The sequence below is a fragment of the Acipenser ruthenus genome, chromosome 8 (genome assembly GCF_902713425.1).
Source record: "Acipenser ruthenus chromosome 8, fAciRut3.2 maternal haplotype, whole genome shotgun sequence".
NCBI classification, from domain to species: Eukaryota; Metazoa; Chordata; class Actinopteri; order Acipenseriformes; family Acipenseridae; genus Acipenser; species Acipenser ruthenus.
The window spans coordinates 37,583,389-37,604,493 of record NC_081196.1 but is presented as its reverse complement, the minus strand read 5'-3'; the positions used below and the strand labels follow the sequence as shown (position 1 = coordinate 37,604,493).

General features: G+C 36.2%; 1 protein-coding gene across 5 annotated transcripts in view; it reads left to right on the top strand.

The window, feature by feature from the left end:
• Positions 1–21,105, top strand: part of kdm6a (lysine (K)-specific demethylase 6A) — a 129,679-nt gene that overhangs the window by 72,313 nt on the left and 36,261 nt on the right. For 2 of the 5 annotated variants that reach the window (XM_059028899.1, XM_059028896.1), the window contains exons 5-9: positions 1,075–1,133; positions 5,708–5,773; positions 10,929–11,049; positions 18,760–18,814; positions 19,590–19,624. In XM_059028899.1, the coding sequence (XP_058884882.1) occupies positions 1,075–1,133; positions 5,708–5,773; positions 10,929–11,049; positions 18,760–18,814; positions 19,590–19,624 (336 nt within the window). The remainder of the gene's footprint in view (positions 1–1,074; positions 1,134–5,707; positions 5,774–10,928; positions 11,050–18,759; positions 18,815–19,589; positions 19,625–21,105) is intronic. The other 3 variants (XM_059028900.1, XM_059028898.1, XM_059028897.1) reach the window with 2 other exon arrangements.

The window sequence follows — 21,105 nt, the reverse complement described above, 5'->3', positions numbered from 1 at the left end:
TAATGTTATAAAGGACATTTTTTAGAGATGCAACAATTTAATTGATGCGTCAAAAAAAAACAAAAAAACTTAAATTTTCTGAGCTTCAATTACATGTTGGTGAATTGATGTATCAAATTAGAGCTCAGTTTGAAGTCTCCCGTTGCCAGTTTGCATTAAAATATTAATTTATATTAGTGCTGGTACAGTAGGTAGCCAACGTTGGCATGTTGCTAGGATACAAACCTTCCGGCCTCTGGTTTCTCATTGAACAAGTTACATGCGTAAAACACATATATATATGTATATATGTTGTTTTTTTTAAATGAAAGCTACGCAGTTATTTTAAATGGAAGAATCTGACATGATTGGTCATTTTTGGGGTGAAGGAAAGGGAGGTAGGGAAAGCAGTGTAATTTATTGGATTTTGATGGTAAATGCTTTTGACAAAAAAATGCTAACAGTAATGTGCTTTAACAAGCATATTTAAGATTAAAAAATACTTCTGTTTATAAAAAAAAAACAAAAAAAAAACGTAGCATTGATTTTTTTTTTATTATTAAACTGTTAAAGGAACATATGGTACTGGCATGCATATTCTTTTCAGTTTACATAGTATTTTGTTTTATTAAAATGTTCTCATCTGAATGCAAGTTGTGCTTGGCTGTGCATTTTTAGTTATTGGATCTTCCGCTACAAATCCTAATGTTTGTTGATATTGAAAAATAAAATGTTGTTGATGCATCAATTTTATTGCCGATTTTTAATACGCATGTGATCGATTTAAGTTATCAAAATTGCCTTTTTTTTTTTTTTTTTGCACCAGTAGAATTTATCCCATTTTTATTTAAGATTTAAAGAGACTTCATATCAAACTAATTTTAGACTTGGGTTTTTGTAATGAATGTTTTAATGTACGAAGTCTTGCTTTAAAAGAACGCTTGTTGTAAGGACATGCAAACTTTTAAATTCATTAAAGTTTATATAGTAACCTCCGATTTCCTCGTGTCTTTGTTTACTGCTTTGGAAATGATTAATGGAAGTGTTCTATAAAGTGCTACGGCATCATTTTAATCTCTCTTTCTTTTATTTCAGAATGCTGCCTTTTTATATGGCCTTGGTATGGTGTACTTCCATTATAATGCATTTCAGTGGTAAGTTATTTTGTTTTTATTTAAAATAACGCAAAAAACGGAATTGCATTTGAAGGTGGTTAGTAGTCAAATACCTAATTAGCTACTTGTAATTATGTGGTGAATTTCAATAAATACAATACTGTTAAGTGATGAGGTCAAGGTTTCAGACATTTGGCTAGAGAACAAACATTTTTATAGGTAACTCCACATAACAATACACCTCAGTTGTATTCATATTATCAGTTGTATCATCTTGGTGCTTTGGTATGTGAGCTATTCAGTTTGGCATTGAGGCACAGGGTTGTTCTGTCTGTTAGAGCCAATGGCTGTGTGGTAAATAAAAGCAAAGTGGCACACAGGGAAAAGTCTTTTTGATGTCATAATTGTCATGTCCAAATACAGGACTCTAGAACTCTGAAGTTGTATATGTCCTGCACAGGGTTTCACTTACAGTATGAGATGTCATCTCATGCTATGTAGGCTAGAGGACAGCAAAGTCCTCTAGAAAAGAAATCTCTTATAAGAAAATAACATACACACTACTTGTTATAAATCACAAAAATATCTTGTATTTAGGACTATTATGCAGTGTTTTTTTATTTAGAATTAGAAAATGGATCGGCAATTCTTTTACCAGATTGATCAATATGCAGTCCTTAATCTCTGGTAAAGGACTTCAAATGTTATTGTTTTTAAACTGTTTAATAAATGTTCCAAATCAATCCAAAGGAAAATACGTGAACACAGTATTCATTTATGTATGTTACCTTTTTCTCCGTTCTAGTACACACCCTCAGTGTTCTGTCAATGTAGACTATTCATCGCTGTCCTATACGTTCAATCTATCATATTTAAATTTAGTGTAAAGTTAAAGAAAAAGAGAGATAGAGTGATTGCTGTCAGTGGCAATACAATAACCACACCAGCAATAGCAACACTAGTCTCCGATTTGAATGACAAGTTGTAGAAATCAAACAACTGGATGCTGACTGATTTACTTTCAGTTTAATAAACTTTATGAACACAGTGTGAACAAGTTACTGAACAATCAGCATGAACACATGTAGCCTATATATAATTATTTTTTTTTTTGACAATACATTTTAGGACCTAACAGTAACTTAAATACTGAAACGTACACTAATAGACTAATGTGTGCACGGAAATCATAATTTACAAAAAAAAGTGTACCAGGACTTTTATTATGTGTTTTACATTTAAGAGGTAGAAAAGAGCATGCTCTTCTCAAACAATGTTCACTTTTGTGTACAAGGTACCTGAACTGAAGAACAGTTCCATGTAGATGATTTGTTATTAGTATTGACTTATTATTTAGGCTATTGGAAGTACCCATGACACAACATCGTCCACTGCTAGGATACTGAAGCCTGAAGGCTACCAGACCACATTATGAAATTCTGCGCAAACCACATTACTCATGGAATACTGAGGAAAACTTTTGTATTCATTAGCAACAAAAACAGAAAAACCTTTTAAATGTTTAACTGCACAAGACTAGCCTTACCAGACGGTAAAGCCCTCTGGGTTATATTGCTTAATTATGCCTTGAATTCTAAGCACCTGTACACAGGATAAGATGTGCTGGAACACTGACAAATCCTAAATGGTGCTTGATTTCTCATATGTGATTTATAGTGTACCTGTTCATCTTTCCATATCTTTAGTATAGATTATTTGTTTCTCAAATGGCATTGTAAGAATAAATCTCAAACAAAACCTAAATCTGTGATGGTCTTAAATTATTATTGGATAATAACTTCATTTTTGGTAAATTTGTTACATTTCCCCCATTTTTTTTTTTTTTTTTGTTCCCCCCCCCCCCCCCCCCTCCCATTTGAACTTGTTTTGGTTAAAAATGATAAATGGATTTATGCTGTATGTATGAGTCTATCAAATATTGGTAGATATCCAGTCTTGATCATTTGGTATCAAGCAGTATGTTTGGCTATATAAATAAGACGTATTAAAAGAGCATCTAAGAACTCAATATTTGTGTGAAAAGTATGTCTCAGTGATTTGGGTTAGCAAATGGGTGGATATATTTATGTATTGGGGTGTATTTCTTGTACGAGGTAGGAGCAGGTTACAGTAAGCGAATGCTTGTGTACTTGAAATAGATAATTTAGTACACATGTATTACTCAATACACATCATTAGAGCCGTCTATTCAGTTAAGTTTTAAAGCAGGTAGAATGTGCTGATACCAAGAATGGGATGGGCATTTCTTTTGGGGGGGGGGGGGGGGGGGGGGGGGGTCGCGCATTTAGAAATTGAGAGAGTTCAGAGTCAGTCATTCCCCCTTGCTACCCCCCACTGGCTTCAACAGTGAGAAACCACATGTTTCACTCTGCCTGCCATTGGACTACCATTAATTTCTCATGCTTCAGTACTCCAAATATGTTTTTATTTCAACTTCACACCCCTAGAATGCAGAACTATTTTGGACTTAAAATTGCTAATAGATTTGCACTTTGCCCTCCTTACTTCAATCAACATGCAGTGAGTAAACAATAGCCCACAACAGGCAGTAAGACATTTTACAAATGCCAGGCTGCACACTGCACACCTTGGAGCGGGTTATTGCGCTTATAAAATGGCTGTTTATTTTGTAATAAAGTAAGTGTTATGCAATGTATCCTTCCACCAGTGCAAAATAGTTTTGACACTTTGTCTTTAGAAGCTAAAAGTTTGCAGGAAAAACTTATTACTGCTGAGTACATTATATTTTATTTTGCATACCCAAGGTTTGAAAAACTAAAATATAACTGCTTACTTACATGTTTTATACACTTTGGTAAGTAAACCTGATGTTTTGAAACCAGTTCTTCCCTAGTACAATAATCATGCTCTGTACCTATATTTTTCATTCCTCCGAATGCGCTGCCTACGTCTCTGCCTACAAGAACACTAGTTTCTCCAGGGTGTCCCAGACGGTCAGTGAGGCAGTCATGCAGAATATCGGTCATTAGCATTTACATTTTTTTACAGTTCTATTTAAATGGTCTTCATGTTTGACTATAAAATAAATATAAATGCTGAATATCTGTGGCCTGAAGTCTGTAAGTGCTAGTATGTTGTGTGTGTTTTTTTTTTTTGGGGGGGGGGGGGCAAGATGTTGGCCCAGAGGTGATTTGTCCCTGGCCGTGCATAACAATTCTTATTGCATGGTCATGTGATCTTGCTCAGCCAATCACAGTGTTTAATTTATCCAAGCCATTTTATAAAAGGCTTTATAATAGATCTGGTGTATTATGAGCAGATGGTTTGTTCACTGGCTGACCTGGGCTTTTTTATTGGGTGAGTAGGAGTTGTTGCACACATTCAGCAATCTGCAGAAAAAATGCATAGTTTTGACTCTATTAAAATAACCAAGCAGAAAGCATTGCAGTGTAATACTTTAGGTTAGAACAATTGGAAAAAGCAAGAAGACAGCGAAGTCTGTGTGACTTTAGTTAGAACAGCCTGCAGGGCTAAGTGCATGATGCATGTTGTGTAGTTAGATTGGTTTTTATACTCCCATTGTTAGATGTATGACTGAGCTCCAATGTTTTAGACCTGTACTGACCTAAAAATACACCTTCATATAGTGTGAAGTAGCTCTTGATTTGATTAGTATTAATATTTGCTAATTAATAGAAATACTATGGGGAAAATCGCAATCCAACTGAGTAGAACTGCCAGTAGAGGTTATATGGTTATTGTGGACAAGAGTATTCAATAAAAAAAAAAAAGACATCTTGCTATTGACCACATGAATACTGGCAACTTGTCCTTCCTTCATGGTAGTGACGCTTGCTTTGACTGCTAAGGTTGTATCTTGGGAACAGCTTGTCCAAATCCGATTAAAGTTTGCAAGGACATTTACCAAACAGTATTTACTGTTGTAACTAATGTATGTTAATGGTGTTTAAGAAGGTCTGAGTTTTGAATTGCTTACAATTCATTTTATTTATTGATTTCTTAGCAGACGCCCTTATCCAGGGCGACTTACAATTGTTACAAGATATCACATTATACATTATTTCACATTATACAGATATCACATTATTTTTACATACAATTACCCATTTATACAGTTGGGTTTTTACTGGAGCAATCTAGGTAAAGTACCTTGCTTAAGGGTACAACAGCAGTGTCCCCCACTGAGGATTGAACCCACAACCCTCCGGTCAAGAGTCCAGAGCCCTAACCACTACTCCATTCATGATGTATGCACTAAATTTAAACATGATTCTTAATGTATATGTAATTAGTTTAATCTTTTTCAAGTGGTTCTGCCCCTCCAAAGTGTTTTGCTCTAAAATGTTCCTTGTTCCAAAATACTCCATCTGCAACACCTGAAATTATGACCTGAAATACTCCGTCTGCAACACCTGAAGTTAGGACCTGCATTTTGCACTTTCAGGTTCATTGAGCTCTTGCAGCAAATTCCGAACTTTGATTTTGCTGCCTATAGTAATGGGGGGTAATTAATCTTTGTTACAATTGTACACTATGTAGACAATCTAAAATAATGTGCCAGTAACATGCTTCTGGTACCAACATATATTTCCTGGTATTTATTACTGTAGGTCCCCTTTTTCCCCATCTAGGCATTTGCAGCCCCCCTCTACAGCGACCCCTACTGGAAAGAGAAGGTAGGAATACCATTCTACTGGGGTTTGCCAGTCCTCCTTGTGAAACTCCCTGCCCTTGAGAGAAATCAGATATGAAGTTTATTTCCATTTATTTACTTTAAAATACACATATGCTATCTTGCCAAACAATCTTTTGAAGAAAGGGTTGCATGTCCCCTAAATTGCTTTTCAGTGCAAATACATGTCATTTTAGACTCGGTTAAAGCAAAAGAACAGGCAAGTGTAGATTCTTGTGGACCAGCAATGGAGTTCACAAGCATTAATCATTCAGTGCCCGTTGTTGCAGTATGATTACAGCAGGTTTATAGCGGCTTCTTACGAGGCGTATGACTTTAATGGGATGTGGCCTGTTTATCGTTAATGGGGCATTTATTACAGGCATACGTACTTTAGTTAACCTTGAGAATGTGCTTTAAACTTAAACTTTTAACCATAAGTGAAATGATCTTGTTACAATACCTGTGGTGTTCATATTTTATTTACGCATACGTAGTTTATCTGTGGTTATAACCAATAGCTGTATGTGTGGAGGTTAGGTCTGGTGGTTTTTGATTTAACTACAAATGCATGTTTTTGATACCCCTTTCAGTCTATCTTGATATAAGGCTAGTCACTTGAACACACTCATACCCTACATGTTTTGTAGGAAATGCATTGCTAGTTACATTACTTCAGTCCTGCTTGTTACTTCAGCACTGATGCTGAGGACAGCAACCCTCCCTCTTTAAATCCCACACCTGCAGTTGGACTGGGATTACTAACTCAACTGTGTCATTATTTATAAGATGTGTTAAGGTAAGAGAATATAGGAGTTTAAATGTTGTAGATTTTGCAGTTTCAATAATTGCAGATGCATGTTTTTATATTTTTGTGTATTTGCTGGCCTGGAAACGGAAGTACCCTTTTAATTGTTTATTGTTTTAAGCACACAGTCATCCATTTCTTGAAATACTTACTTCATTGAACATGTTGAACTACAGTATTTTTTGGTTCTCTTTGGTGTGGTTTAAAAATTTAACTTTGAACTGAATTGTGGGTATGTTGCACCATATTTAATCACGTAAGCAGGCCCCTGGCCCTCTTCACATGCAACCGCTGAAATTAGAAATTGTCTACTGATCAGCTCTGGCTGGGTCAATGCATGGTCACATTTCAAGTGGAAAACATTCTGCTGATCTGATGTGGTATGAAACAAACTGATAAAGTTCCAGAAGTACTTTTTTAAATTCCAATTTAATCATTTTTCTTTTCTTTTTGATTTTAAAAACAATTGAAACTGTCCTGTATTTGTTTGTTTCATTATTGATGCTTCTATACCGTTGAAATTGTGACCGTCAGTGGTGCACTTGATGTGAAGTTGTTGCTTTTGAGTTTGAGTTTTATTTTTTTAAATATCTGTGTAAAACAAGGTTAACTGCATAGATGAAATACATTAGTTATACAAGGCGATCCAAAAAGAACGCACTATTAAAGTATAGCAGAACTTCCTCATTGTCTTTTCTGGAATAACGTCCTTCAAACTGGAATCCAAGAAATACCATGACAGTGACATGATGCATTTTTCATATGGTGTGTTATAAAGTGTATGAATCACCCTTTTATATATTCTAACTTGTATGTGCTGGCTTTTTTTTTTTTTTTTATCAGATTTAAAAAAAAAAAAAAAAAAAAAAAAAATTAATAATAATGGTGATGTTTTTAGCTGGTTGAATTTTAGAATAAAATATTTGTACTGCTGCATTTCTGGAGCTCAACATGAACCTACTGTATGGGCTGCACTTCACCGGTAGAGGCGCAGTCTGTTTTGAACACAAATTGAAATTTTTTCAACCACTTCATTTTCTTGCTCAATTTAAGTAATGTGCACATTGCTATACTTTACTGATGGAGTGAGGATTGTGTGCTGGATTGAAGGGTTTTGCATACATAGCTTAGGTGACGGCTTACTTTTTATTGCTTAATCATTGAGATTTGTAGTCTCTTTTTATTTACTTATTTGTTTTAACCTGGTGCTGTCTGTCCTAATGCATGGCATTTTATCACAGTATGCCCCAAGGGCTTATGTTGAGCTTTTCTGTCAAGCAAGATAAAAGCAGCTAATGTATACTGCTGCCAAGCATAGTTCTTGAAGTGTTTGTAGTGGAATCTGCCAGTGTAAAGTGTTGATGGCAATTACGTGACGTAAACAAGCTGGTAGAGTCTTGCATTTGTTTGCTTCTGAATGAGTCACGTGACTGTTGTTGCAGCATTTGTTGATTAATATGGTTTAAGGTCTAGCTCTGCTTTTCTATTTGTCTTCTCAGATTAAATCGCTTTCACTGAAAGCAAGTAACGGTAACGATCATGTGCTGTTGAATGGAAGACAGTTGTACTGTTTTGTTTTTCTTTGTAATCGGGATGTTGCTATTTTGAAAATTGTAATTGGCCACTCTGAAAACCAATGTAAAAAAACAATTTATGAATACAAAAGTAAAATATAAATATGTATATAAAATCTAAATCAGGTAGTGTTTTTGTATTGCAAAAACACATGATAGTTTAAACCAGTAGATATCAGTTTACACAAAATGCTTAAAAGCTTAATCTATTAAACAGATTTATAGCCTTGGTTCTGTGCCTGAGACGGGATACATAAAGGATATGTAAACTGTAAAGATGGTTGTTTAGCTGTCTCTGTAAAACATTTAACTGACTGTCAGTCAGAGCTGAATTATGATTCTGGTATAAATATTAATAGACTTCTTCCTGTGCATTCTTTTATGGGTTCCCAGTCTGTATGGATACGCATGTCTTTTTAGTGCAAGTTCTTCTTTTGCATAGTCAGCGTTACATTTTCATTAACACTCAAGTGCTGAAATTTAATTTTGGTTTTAGTGAGGTAGTTCTTGGAAATAGGAAACACAAAACCATATAGGGGTCCCTCAACCTTCTTTTTTGTGTGTGTGTGTTGAGGTGTCACTCAAATAATTTATGGAGAATTAAAGACATCATTGAGGCATTTTATTGTTAAGTATAAATAATGCATGTATAATGAAAAATAACGTATCCTTAGAAGCATTTGGTCTGTGCAATTTTATTGTTCTTTACATGTTCCTATTCATGTGTTGATCAGTACAGAATTTAGCATATGCTTTAATTAATGGATTAAGTGGCACAATGCTCTAATGTGTGCAGGGGAAAAAAAACAACAAATAAAACAGATGTACAATTGCCAAGCCTTACTCAGTTCAATGAACACAAACAGCTGTCGCTCACACCCACAGTCAATATTGAAGCACGTTTGGGTATGATTCATTAGTGTAAATGTAACCAGAATATGCATGAATGCTGTATTGTACCAAGCTGCTTAAAGTTTTCACCAACTCCCCTTTTTTCTATATTTAACTTGTTGATACATTCTATAAATTGTGTATTTCCATGTAAAATCCACCAAAATCCAGGAAAATTCCTGCCTCAAGGTTTTGATTTTGCTTATATTTTGTGTAGTGGAAGATACAGGTCAGGTATGAAACCAGGCCAAATATTTAAGCTCAATGATTAAGATTTGCTGAGATACATCCCCTTCTGTGGGGTGGGGTAGTTATACTTGAAATGCGTCTCATTTTGGAGTGATTTGAGGATCTAAAAATGATATTTAGAATGTCACTGCCCCTATGAATGCTTCTGTACAGATAGTCAGGTAGGTCTTCTGTAGAATTCATGCAAAGTAAGTGCCACCGCTTTAGGACTACATCTGTTTTTTCCAGTGGTATAGAAAAAGGTATTTCATGCAATTTTCAGATATCTAAATTACAGGCACAACTGGGTGTGATGCAATTTCTTGAAATCTGACTTAATGATATGGGCAGAACAGATATCTGTTTTATGACATGTTTTTGAATGAGTCTTGTGATGGATTGTGACTTGCTGTCGATCGATTTAAAGTCTTTTATATAGTGGTGGTGCCCCACCTGGACAGAAAATGATTTAAACTGTGAAGGAGACGGATTACCAAGTCAATTTATTTTACCACAAGTCCTTCAAATGCTCATCTATAACCCATGAATGCTTGTTTCAGAACTGTGCAAGAATCCATTTTTAAAGATGGCAACAAAGAAGAAATAAGAGGTCAACAGTACTTCTGTAGCCCCATGACAAACCACTTGCATATAAAGATTATGCATTTTATGATTTCTCTTGGTTTAAACTCAAACTATTTGCTAATATTGTACAGTATAACTCAAAACAACATAATTGTGTGTTCATGTTTGTACATTTATTAAACCGTGAAGGAGACAGATTACCAAGTCAATTATTTTGCCACAAGTCCTTCAAATCATTATTTATAAGCCCAGCAAAGGTCAGTTTGTTAACTCCTGTCCCACAAGCGGTTTCAGCCCTTCAAAGATGGGGCCATTTTTGATACTTTCATCCTGGAGTCTTTTTGTGGGGTCATTACATCAGACAGTAAAGTAGGTAGACAGTAGCAGAGCTGCATACAGAAAGTCAGTTACAGTTAAATTGTGAGCACACCTAAGCAATTTGAAAGTGATATCTCCTACTTTAGAAGGAACATGCACTTAAAAATCACTCAGGTATTTGACAAATCAGACCATTTTTCAATTTTAAGGCCCCCAGCAACACAGAAATACTAAAGCGGTGGTATGAAATCACTCCAAAATTAGACATGTTTCAAGTGTGATACCCCTAACCCCCCCCCCCCCCCCCCCCCCCCCTTCAGAAGGGGTGTATCTCAACAGCTCTTCATCATTGAGCTTAAATATTTGGCCTTGTTTCATGTTTGGCCTTCGATACCTGAACAGTATTTTCCACTAAACAAAATATAAGCTAAATCAAACTCTTGAGGTGGGAAGCTCTGATCGAGTTGACACAGCCAATAGCAAACATACCATTTCTGATTTTAAATTATTTTATGTGATTTAAAAACATACAGATTAATTCTAATATGGTTACAATGCCTGTGCACTATACAACGCTATATACAGTACCTAACATTTTATACAGACATGATATGAGTAGATAGAAAAGAAGAGGTCATTATGTTTAGTCTTAGTCTTAGTGGATAACGTGCCATTAATTCTTTTGGTGTGTAAAATATACATTTTATTTATTTTTTTGTCTTCTTTTTTTTTTTTTTTTTTTCCCTCCCCCCCAGGGCAATTAAAGCATTTCAGGAGGTGCTTTATATTGATCCCGGCTTTTCACGGGCCAAGGAAATTCATTTACGACTTGGGCTGATGTTTAAAGTCAACACAGACTACGAGTCAAGTCTAAAGGTAAACTGAGATTTTTAAGTTATTTACATAAATAAAAACTTATTGCATAAAATAAACACGTTTGTGGTTGTGACACGTTTGCTTGTTAAACTCTACGTTTACACCTTGCTTCATGGCCACAGACCTTGAGAACATATTGTAGTGTGTGCCTCTAGTAAGTATTGAGTCACAAGGCTGTTGTATTTATTAATTTATCTTAAATCCTAGCGAAAGGGAAACTAGAAATAGTGTTTTTTGCTCATGATCTGGGGGTGGTGGGTGGAGTCTGGATGTTAGCTGCAAACCAGATATTTATGATGGGAATTTAAAAAGTAGGCTACTGGAGCCTACAAAATTCCATATACAGTGCCTATAGAAAGTCTACACCCCCTTGAACTTTTTTTACATTTTGTTGTGTCAGTGCCTCAGAATTTCATGCATTTAAATAAGGATTTTTTTCAACTTATATACACACCATACTCCACACTGTTAAGGGGAAAAAAAAGTTGTATTAAAAATACAAAACTGAAAGATCATAATTGGATAAGTATCCACCCCCCTGAGTTAATACTTGGTGGAAGCACATTGGCAGCAATTATAGCTGTGAGTATTTTGGAATAGGTCTCTACCAGCTTTACACACCTAGATCTGGCAATATTTGACCATTCTTCTTTACAAAACTGTTCAAGCTCTGTCAAGTTCCTTGAAGAGCATTGATGGACAGCAATCTTCAAGTCATGCCACAAATTTACGATTGGATTTAGGTCGGGGCTCTGACTGGGCCACTCAAGGACATTTACCTTTTTGTTCCTTAGCTACTCCAGTGTAGCTTTGGCTGTGTGCTTTGGGTCGTTGTCATGCTGAAAGGTGACCTTCCGTCCCAGTTTCAGCTTTCTTGCAGCGGGCAGAAGGTTTTCCTCAAGGACTTCTCTGTACTTTGCTCCATTCATTTTCCCTTCTATCCTGACAAGTGCCTCAGTCCCTGCCGATGAGAAACATCCCCATAACATGATGCTGCCACCACCATGCTTCACAGTAGGGATGGTGTTCTTTGGGTGATGTGTTGTGTTGGGTTTGCGCCAAACATAACGTTTTGCATTTAGGCCAAAAAGTTCAATTTTAGTTTTGTCAGACCACAAAACTTTTTGCCACATGGCTACAGAATCTCCTGAGTGTTTTTTGCATACTTCAAACGGGATTCAAGGAGGGCTTTCTTGAGTAATGGCTTCCTTCTTGCCACCCTACATACAGGCCAGATTTGTGGAGTGCTTGGGATATTGTTGTCACATGCACACTTTGACCAGTCTTGGCCATAAAAGCCTGTAGCTCTTGCAAAGTTGCCATTGGCCTCTTGGTAGCCTCTCTGATCAGTCTCCTTCTTGCTCGGTCATCCAGTTTGGAGGGACAACCTGATCTAGGCAGGGTCTTGGTGGTGCCATACGCATTCCACTTCTTAATAATCGTCTTGACCGTGCTCCAAGGGATATTCAAGGCCTTTGATATTTTTTTATACCCATCCCCTGATCTGTGTCTTTCAACAACTTTGTCCTGGAGTTCTTTTGAAAGCACCTTGGTGCTCATGGTTGAGTCTTTGCTTTGAAATGCACTACCCAGCAGAGGAACTGCTGAATTTATCCTGAAATCACATGAATCACTACAATTTAACACAGGTGGAGGCCACTTAAGTTGGTTACACCTGAGCTAATTTAGGATTGCTATTACAAAGGGGGTGGACACTTATCCAACCAAGCTATTTCAGTTTTTATTTTTAATTAATTTTCTACAAATTTCTAGAATATTTTTTTCACTTGGAAGTTCTGGGGTAGGATTTGTAGATAAATGAAAAAAAAAAAAAACAGTTTTAATGCATTTTAATTCCAGGCTATAAGGCAACAAAAGATGACGACAATTTTGAAAGGGGTGTAGACTTTCTATGGGCATTGTACCTGGACTGGACTGCCACTTTACTGTCTGCATTGTATTAGTTACTAAAGCATGATGTATTCTCAGCAGCAGCGTGTTCAGCTGGAAGCATTTACTGCAATATTTTTATTTTTATTTTTATTTTTATATAAAGACTAAGGAAAAAAATCATTGCTGACTGGCTGTTGATTGCAGCATGTTTTCCTTGCATAGCACAATGACACTGATTGGTTTTGACTGGCGAAACACAAAGAATGGAGAAAGTACCAATTTATATAATGTTACAGATTGTTTTAAGGAAGGTTTTTATTGTGAAAAAATAAGCCATGTACACTATTAAAAATAAAGGGAGTAGTCAATAAATATGGCAAAAAAAAACCCGTGAACATACAAAAAAGTTTTCTTGTGCATCCAAGGAAAGGATTTGCAGCTCTACAGTACAAGCCCATTTGCTGCCCGCTGTCATACTGCCAGGATTGTAGTGGTGTAATGATTTACTGGCACATACAATTGACAGGTACAGACTCTAAAGGTTCAGTTTAATCGATGCACTATCAGTCGTATAGGTACAAAACTCTATGAATACAAGGGAGTACAGTTCATTGAAAATTAAAGTGGAGCGGGAGCAAGGTGTGTTTTTGCAGAGGCAGGTATGCTTTAGTCACTGAAGCATGCTCACTGTAGAATTAAAAAGCCCCACTGGAACCTATTAGCAGCAACTACACTTACAATTTCACGGAGAGTGTAGCTCTCGCACTCAATGTCAATGACAAACGTTTAAACCACAACATGTTCTGTAAAGACATATTGAGTACATCAATATCATGTTTAGTCTGTTTTTAGATTTAATGATTCTAATATGTTAGTGTGTGGTGGGTACCTTTTTAATCTCGTTGAGAGCAATACTTTCTCTTGCACTGGCTTCGCTTGCGGGCCTGACCTAAGCAAAGAGTGCACAAGGAATACACTCAACTTGACTAGAGGTTGCACCAAACATATATAAACATGCAGAAAAAACAAATTAAGTTTGCACTCGTAAAATGGTGGTCATGAAATAACAAGGGGTGTGCAAAAATGTGTTACACATACATACTTCATAAAGAGAATTCCAAGTATTTAATAAATCCATTGATTTAACATATTTATATCAAAACAAGAAAAGATGTCCTTCCTCATGTTTACAATTGAGTACCAATCAGTAGCAATTAACCTTTGCTTTAAGTGTTACAATTGTTTCTATCCGAGGCACTGACATTTTTACTGCTGTACCGATGCCGTATCCTTCTTATAGACAATTCCGAGATAAGAGTAACAAGGTTTTGCACACCTTCAGTTACTAAAAGCAAAAAAATAAACACATGCCTTGTACCATATTGTTATGAACCCAAAGATACACAACCCTACAGGATTGTCATGCATTATCTTGAGCAGGAGACCATTGGAGGTTATGGACTAGCTAGCAAGAAGTCTGGGCCTTAATTGGATTTCCAGAGACCATGCCTATAGGCATTTTGATTTCCATGTTCAGAGTGTGTCACTGTTGCTATGCACACAATACAATTAATGTGAAATAAACCTGGTATCCCATCTAAATACCATGTAAACAAAACCGAGATTTTACTCATCAGCACAGTAAAATTTCAGTTTTTTATTTCAGACATGGGAGCAATGGTTTTCTTTGCATCATCTATTTCCATTAGAAATTCCGTTATACTGTAGAAATCAATATAAAGCCGTTATTGGCTGTTAAGTCGTGTTTGTTTCAATATTTGTCCCAGCACCATAAAATGTCAGTATTTTAATAATGTGCAACTGCTGTTTCATTTTATTTTTGTATTGATATGATTTGTGTTGGCTGTTGCTCAGGTGCCATAGTTTTAATCTATTGGCTTCCTAAAGAAAATGAAAATATGTAAATCTGTGAAGACCTTAGCTTGACTGTTTTGTGTGCGCCTGTTTTTTTTGTAATTTTTGAAACGGCATTATCCATCTGAGGTTGCTATGAAAACTGTGGTTCGTGTTTATCTTGTAAATCAGTTGATGTGTATGTGTAAATGCTAACTTTACAATGTTGCGTAAATCTGTGAATAAAAAATAAATAAAAATGTAATTAAATGAAAATCAAAAAATACTAATTGTACATGTTGTCAAAGCATGTTACTCTAAAAAGAAAAATAACCTAAAATGTTAATAAATAATTACAATTTATTGAAAGTCCATTTCAAAGAGCTGGGCAGATAATTATGGTTTCAAATCTGCTGCTTTTGCTAATTTTAAAAGGATTAGGGTAGACCCATTGGTGATCTCATGCAGATCATGTAAATACTTGGCTGGCTGTCCTCTGCTGCACTCAGCCTTAGCTCAGCAGCACATGCTGCACATTTATCCTCCCTTTGCTGAAGGGCTATGTTGCTGAATGATTGGCGGGCTGAATAAGGCTGGTGTGTTCTGCTCGACACAGGATTTTGTCCTCGGGAGATAAATGAATGCGGAGTCTCACTGAGGACCCTGGAGAGCGCAGTAATAAGCTGATCCAGCTGCACGGGCGGCACGTCCTGCCCCTGTAACAAGCCTGGCGAATGGAGTGCTGGCTGCCTGCCAGGGCTTTGATTACGCATGGCTTTACGTGTGCTAGATATCTGAACAAAGAGATAGCTCTGAGAAACAGGCACTCATCACACTACTTGGGCTAGCGTAGAAAAAAGAAGACAGGTTTTCAGTGTCCCTGTTTTTTTTGGGGTTTTTTTTTTTTTGGGGGGGGGTTTTAAAGCTTGGATTCAAGCTCCTTCTTCCTCTTTTCTCTGGTAAGTTTATATGCAAGGGGATTACAAAATGCATAGGTGGATTGAAGAGAATAACCTGTTATGGTTATTTTAATGAGCATTAAATTACACTATATTGCAGGCTATTAGGTTTCTGAACATGTGACATTTTTACTCTTATAGAGGAGTATCCATTCAAAATATTCAACCATTTCACTGTGATTTGTATAGGATTTCTGATTTACAGTGAGGCTTGTTTATTTTTCCCCACCTCCCCAAGACCAGATGTGCTCGTGTTCAGCCAGATGCAGTGCACTCCATTACTGAAACGAAAGAACGATTCTTATTGTGAAAACCTTAAGTCAGGGATTTGGACTCAAGATCAGTGTGTTTCCCTGCAGCAGTGCAGCACAATTAGAATTATTAATGTGGTGCTGCTGTTTTTATATTAGTCTGGTATTTCTTTAGTAGTTTGTTTTTATGTTATGTCCCTCTCTTCAGTGCAATGGAAATACTAGGAAATGGTCTTATGTAGAATTGGATTGTATGTAGTCAAGTCTGCCGAAAGGTATTGAATGTCAAATCTGAACTGCAGTGGTCTCTAGCATAATAATGACTGTGGAAGCAGGCAACTCTATACTGCAATATCTGACTTGCAGCAGTCTGATGGTAAAGCTTATGTAGGGATGCAGAATATTGTTGGAAACGTACTTGGCAACAAGGCTTCCTGTATCCGGTAATGTTTAAAATGTATACTGTTTGAGAGAATAGGCTAATGCATTTATTAGTGTTCTTGCAGTAATGGCTTGGGTAGTATTTACATTCTAAATGTCTTGCAGTCAGAGCAGCTTGCATTTTATATGCTGGAATACATAAGAAACACATCTTTTGTGTAGGGTGGGTAGGTTTTGTGTATTTAGATGAAATTTAATTTAGGTAAGACATTTCTGAAGGATTTTCAGTGAACCAAGGCAGGTGCAGTTCTGAACTGGCTGCTAATGGCAGCCTTCATTATTTAATTGTGTGATTTAAAAATAAGAAGTGCCTTTATTAAGCAATTAATTTTAAAACCTTCACCCTGTTATTGTACATTTGTTTTTCTTTACCAAATGCACATTGTGGCTGTATGTTTCTGTATTTATTTTTGTATTTATTCTTTTTAGTTTTATTACTGCAATGTAGTGTGAAGGATGCAAACTATGCACTGCTACCAATTATCAGAGACAGGTAGCTGCAGTTGGCAGACACTGATTCACTTATTCTTTTTGACTTGGGGATTCCTGCTCAGTTCATTAGTAATGCAATCAGTGATTTTTATGGCTTTTAACAACAACTATTGCTGGTGATGCTTTTCTCAAAGCCAGATGAAGACCAGATGTCTTCCGCGGAGGGATATTCAGTCAAATTAAAAAAAACAAAAAAAAAACTTAGTAGTTATTTTTATATAGGTTAATAATACCACAAATTATTTTATTTTATTTCTTACCAAATGCCTGGAAGTGTTGGTACATGCGCAATCATAGATGGCCTCCCTTGGTCCTGGATGAAGGTCTCTAACAGTATAGCAGGTCTACCACAGGTGGTATTTTAATAAAGGTTTTTAGAAATCCGCTACAGATGAGGTGAAATTAATTTTAATTAAACCTTGATGTATTTCATTCAATAGCCTGTTCCAAAATACCTATTAAATATAATGTATTAACGCCTGTATTCCTAATTGAACAAATTGTGGTGAAAGGTTTTTAAAAACTTGAACTGTTGCCGATGCATATGCTGCATTTACTGTAGTTCAATTAAGAGACAAATCTTGCTTTTGAATTCTGTCCAGATTCTATAAGGTCACATACTTGTTTTGAAGATATAAAGGTGATCTAGAGGTAAACCTATATATCCTCTGTTAACTATGGCACACTTTAGTGTTTTGCATTTGCCTAGACGTGATTTAAACTTGCTAAGGAAATTGGTCATTATAGTTCTATTGATATTGATAGTTATGGACAATGTCACAACCTGAGGTATATGGATGTGTGTGTGTGTCACATTTTTACATGTACTTACAGGGGGTGCAGACCTGGTGTTTTTCTTTTTCATGTTACTGATGGCTGTATGCTTGTACATATTGAGAGATTCATTTTTTGTGAATATCGATGCACCTGTCCATTTACACTGTCCTGTAAAAATGTAATTGTGACATACATGTATACATACAGGCACAGCCCAGACTAGAGAGTGATGTTATGTATAGTGGTGGTCAAATTGCAAAGAAATTGAAATGGGCAGCCAGGAAATCAAAATGTGACAAGTTTGCAAGGTGTTTTAAATTGTTTGGGATAAAATAACAATGTCCAGCTTTGGACATGACTATACCTGAAGTTGAGCTGGAACCTTGATTCATCAGAAAACATGACCTGCGTTTCAACAGCGTTTACAACCAATGACTGAGACCTGTGACCTCTGTCAGAGGAAGTGAAACAGGGTGTCTGGCCGCCTGGCTGGATGAGGTGCTGCTTCTGATACATTGGTCCTGGAATCTTTCAAAGCATTGTCACCAAGAAGTAGTCTTGCTGCTGTTGTGGGTCTGACACGTCCAATCCAGGGACTGTTGCGTACAACAAACTAGTCATGAAGGACAGCCCACTTACTAGTTCTGGGACAACTGTGAATATTCGAAAAAACACTGCATAAATGATCATGTTGCGCTTTGTTTCTGTAAGTATTTATAAGTGACTTAATATATTGCAAAGAAAACCAATGCATAAATGAAGTCTGAAGTAAATAATACTGTGATATAAGGTGTGATGGGTTAACAGGGTTTATTTTAGCCCGGAGAAATATCAATTGTAATACATTGATTTATTTTTTTTCTCACAAATGATGTTGGTCCCATCTCTAGAACTTTGTGTTTCTACTGTTGTCCCAACCCCTGTATATATGATCAGAATGAACAATGATGAAAGTGGTATTGCATGCTCTAAACGAGATTGCTAATAACTTAGATTATACAGTAGTTTTAAATTGTACTTTGTTTTTGTTTGTTTTTTTGCAGCATTTTCAGCTGGCTTTAATAGACTCAAATCCCTGCACTTTGTCCAAAGCTGAAAGTAAGTACTGCGAATAAACTATATTTACACACTGGATAACTTTGGTCAAAATGCATTTATAGGATAAGAATTCTATGAATTTGAGGCATTAATGTTCATTTTAGTTCTGTTTATCATTACCGGTTAATTGGTTGGTTTGACATTTTATTTAAATATGTATTTATTTTCTGATTTAGGCATTTCATTGATCTGTCCAAACACTTGAGTTTCCCTGCAACTACAAGTGTTGGTATAAATTAGATTTTAAAGTAGCAGTGGTTGTACAGGAATGCAGTGCACATTTAACAAATACTGAAGTCAGTTCTATTTCTTCAAAGGAAATTTTATTGTAATGGGAATTATTACTAATCTGAAATACAGTATCACAAATTAAGTTTACCCCCTTAATGTTTATGCTGTTACTCATTCTTGAATGCTTTACTCTGTGACCATTTTAAATGTACTATTTTACTATTTCAGTTTTAAGGGTCGTTTTTGTTTTGCTGTTGTTTTCTAGGCTTCTTTTAATTTCAGTTTTGGTAAACCATCTTAATGCTTCAGGTTTACTTCCTGTGTAATGGGACTCCATCTGCTACCCATAGGAAACGTTGTGGGTTCACCTTTAACACAGGAAATTTTACTTGTGGTTGGATAATCTGCTTCACAGTAGTGCAATTGAAAAATGGCTTTTTAAAATTCTGTTAATGAATTGTAATTTCAAATTTACACTTAATGATTTTTAAATCTTATATTTTTTTGTTTTTTTACTGATTGTATAATATGTCTGTTTTTGCAGTTCAATTTCACATTGCTCATTTATATGAAATTCAGGTAAGTTTATTTATTTTTTTAATTGATGTTTGTATTACATTTTACATGACCATTTCATTCAGTAACTCAAATTACATTTCAGTTACGTGCATACATTTACATTTGTCAAGAAACACTAGTGTTTTTGTAGGAAATACTTGATTCAGATATAGATAATAGTATCTTTGTTTAGTTAGTGTTGAAACAAAGCTTTGAAGACTGAAATACCATACGGTATGTGTGGCTTTCTGGAGGAATTATATATGTACTCCCACCAACTGAAAATCCTTTTAATGTTTAAGAATGGTTAATGGATTGCAGAACATAATTCAAATCAAAATGTTTATTTGAAAGTGATAAATGAGATATTTTTGACATGAGCAGTGTATTTATTGCATTTGATTGACCATCAAATGGGTTTGTGTAACCATTTAAAAGTTCAGAGTTTTTTTGTTGGGAGGGGTGGAGCGGCATCTACATTCTGTCTAGAGTGAGAGAGTGAAGAGAAGCAACATTTTTTGTTCCAAGTATTCTCCTCTTCCCCCTCCCTCTTTAAGCTGTTTAAGCCAGGTTGAGCACAAAGGGCTCTAAGGGCAGGGAATGGTGTCAGATATAAAAGTTCTTGTACATCGGATCACACATACTTTTTCGGTGCTCAACAAGAACGTGTGTTGAGTGTCAACCATGTATTTACATCTACACCAAACACATACATCTCTGGTGCCATGGTAACTGTACACAGGCTGACAAGCTGTTAGACTGCATTTTCCACCTTGTCAGATATGCATGCCAATGATTTCCCTAGAGCATGCTACAGCAGATGATTTGGCATTGCGTTTTATTTAATCTAGTGTTTTAAAGATGCTGGCATTTCATCTCGGTAGTGGTCTTTGTGATTGCAGTCATAGGGATGTGCCTCGTAGCCCAGCCTGTTTGCAGGCATTAACAGGAAGAGTTAGAACATTCTTTGCTTGAAAAGCAGGGAGTATTGTTGTATTAGCAGTACAGAATATAGCAGGGTATTTTATTTATTATTTTTCTTATGCAGAGTGCAAGTTTAAATGGTTTACCATCCTCTGTGCTGATGTCTTGTTTGATTTAAGTTTCCATCTTGTTTACTTTGAAATGCATTTACTGTTCTCTAGGTGAGAGAGAAGGCAGACATGTGAGGGTCCTCCTGAGGCAACCAGTTTTATTGCAGACACTTTACGCCATAAAGTTTTGTTGCACTGCAAATGGTTTCAGTGATGTCGTCGGCTAATCAAACCTGTTGAGGTCGTGTCCCCCCCCCCCCCCCCCCCCCCAAGAAAAAAACGTAAATGCGGGGAAATTCTTGTCTAGTCTTTATGATTTGTATGGTTCTGACTTGTTCATATAAGCTTTCTGAAGACACTGCTTCCTAGCACTTAAGCAGTAAAAGACACTTGGCTTGCTCAGTCCGTGTGTTCAACAGTTCCATATCGCAGCATTTGAAAGGGGAGAGTAAATTACTGCAGTGACCC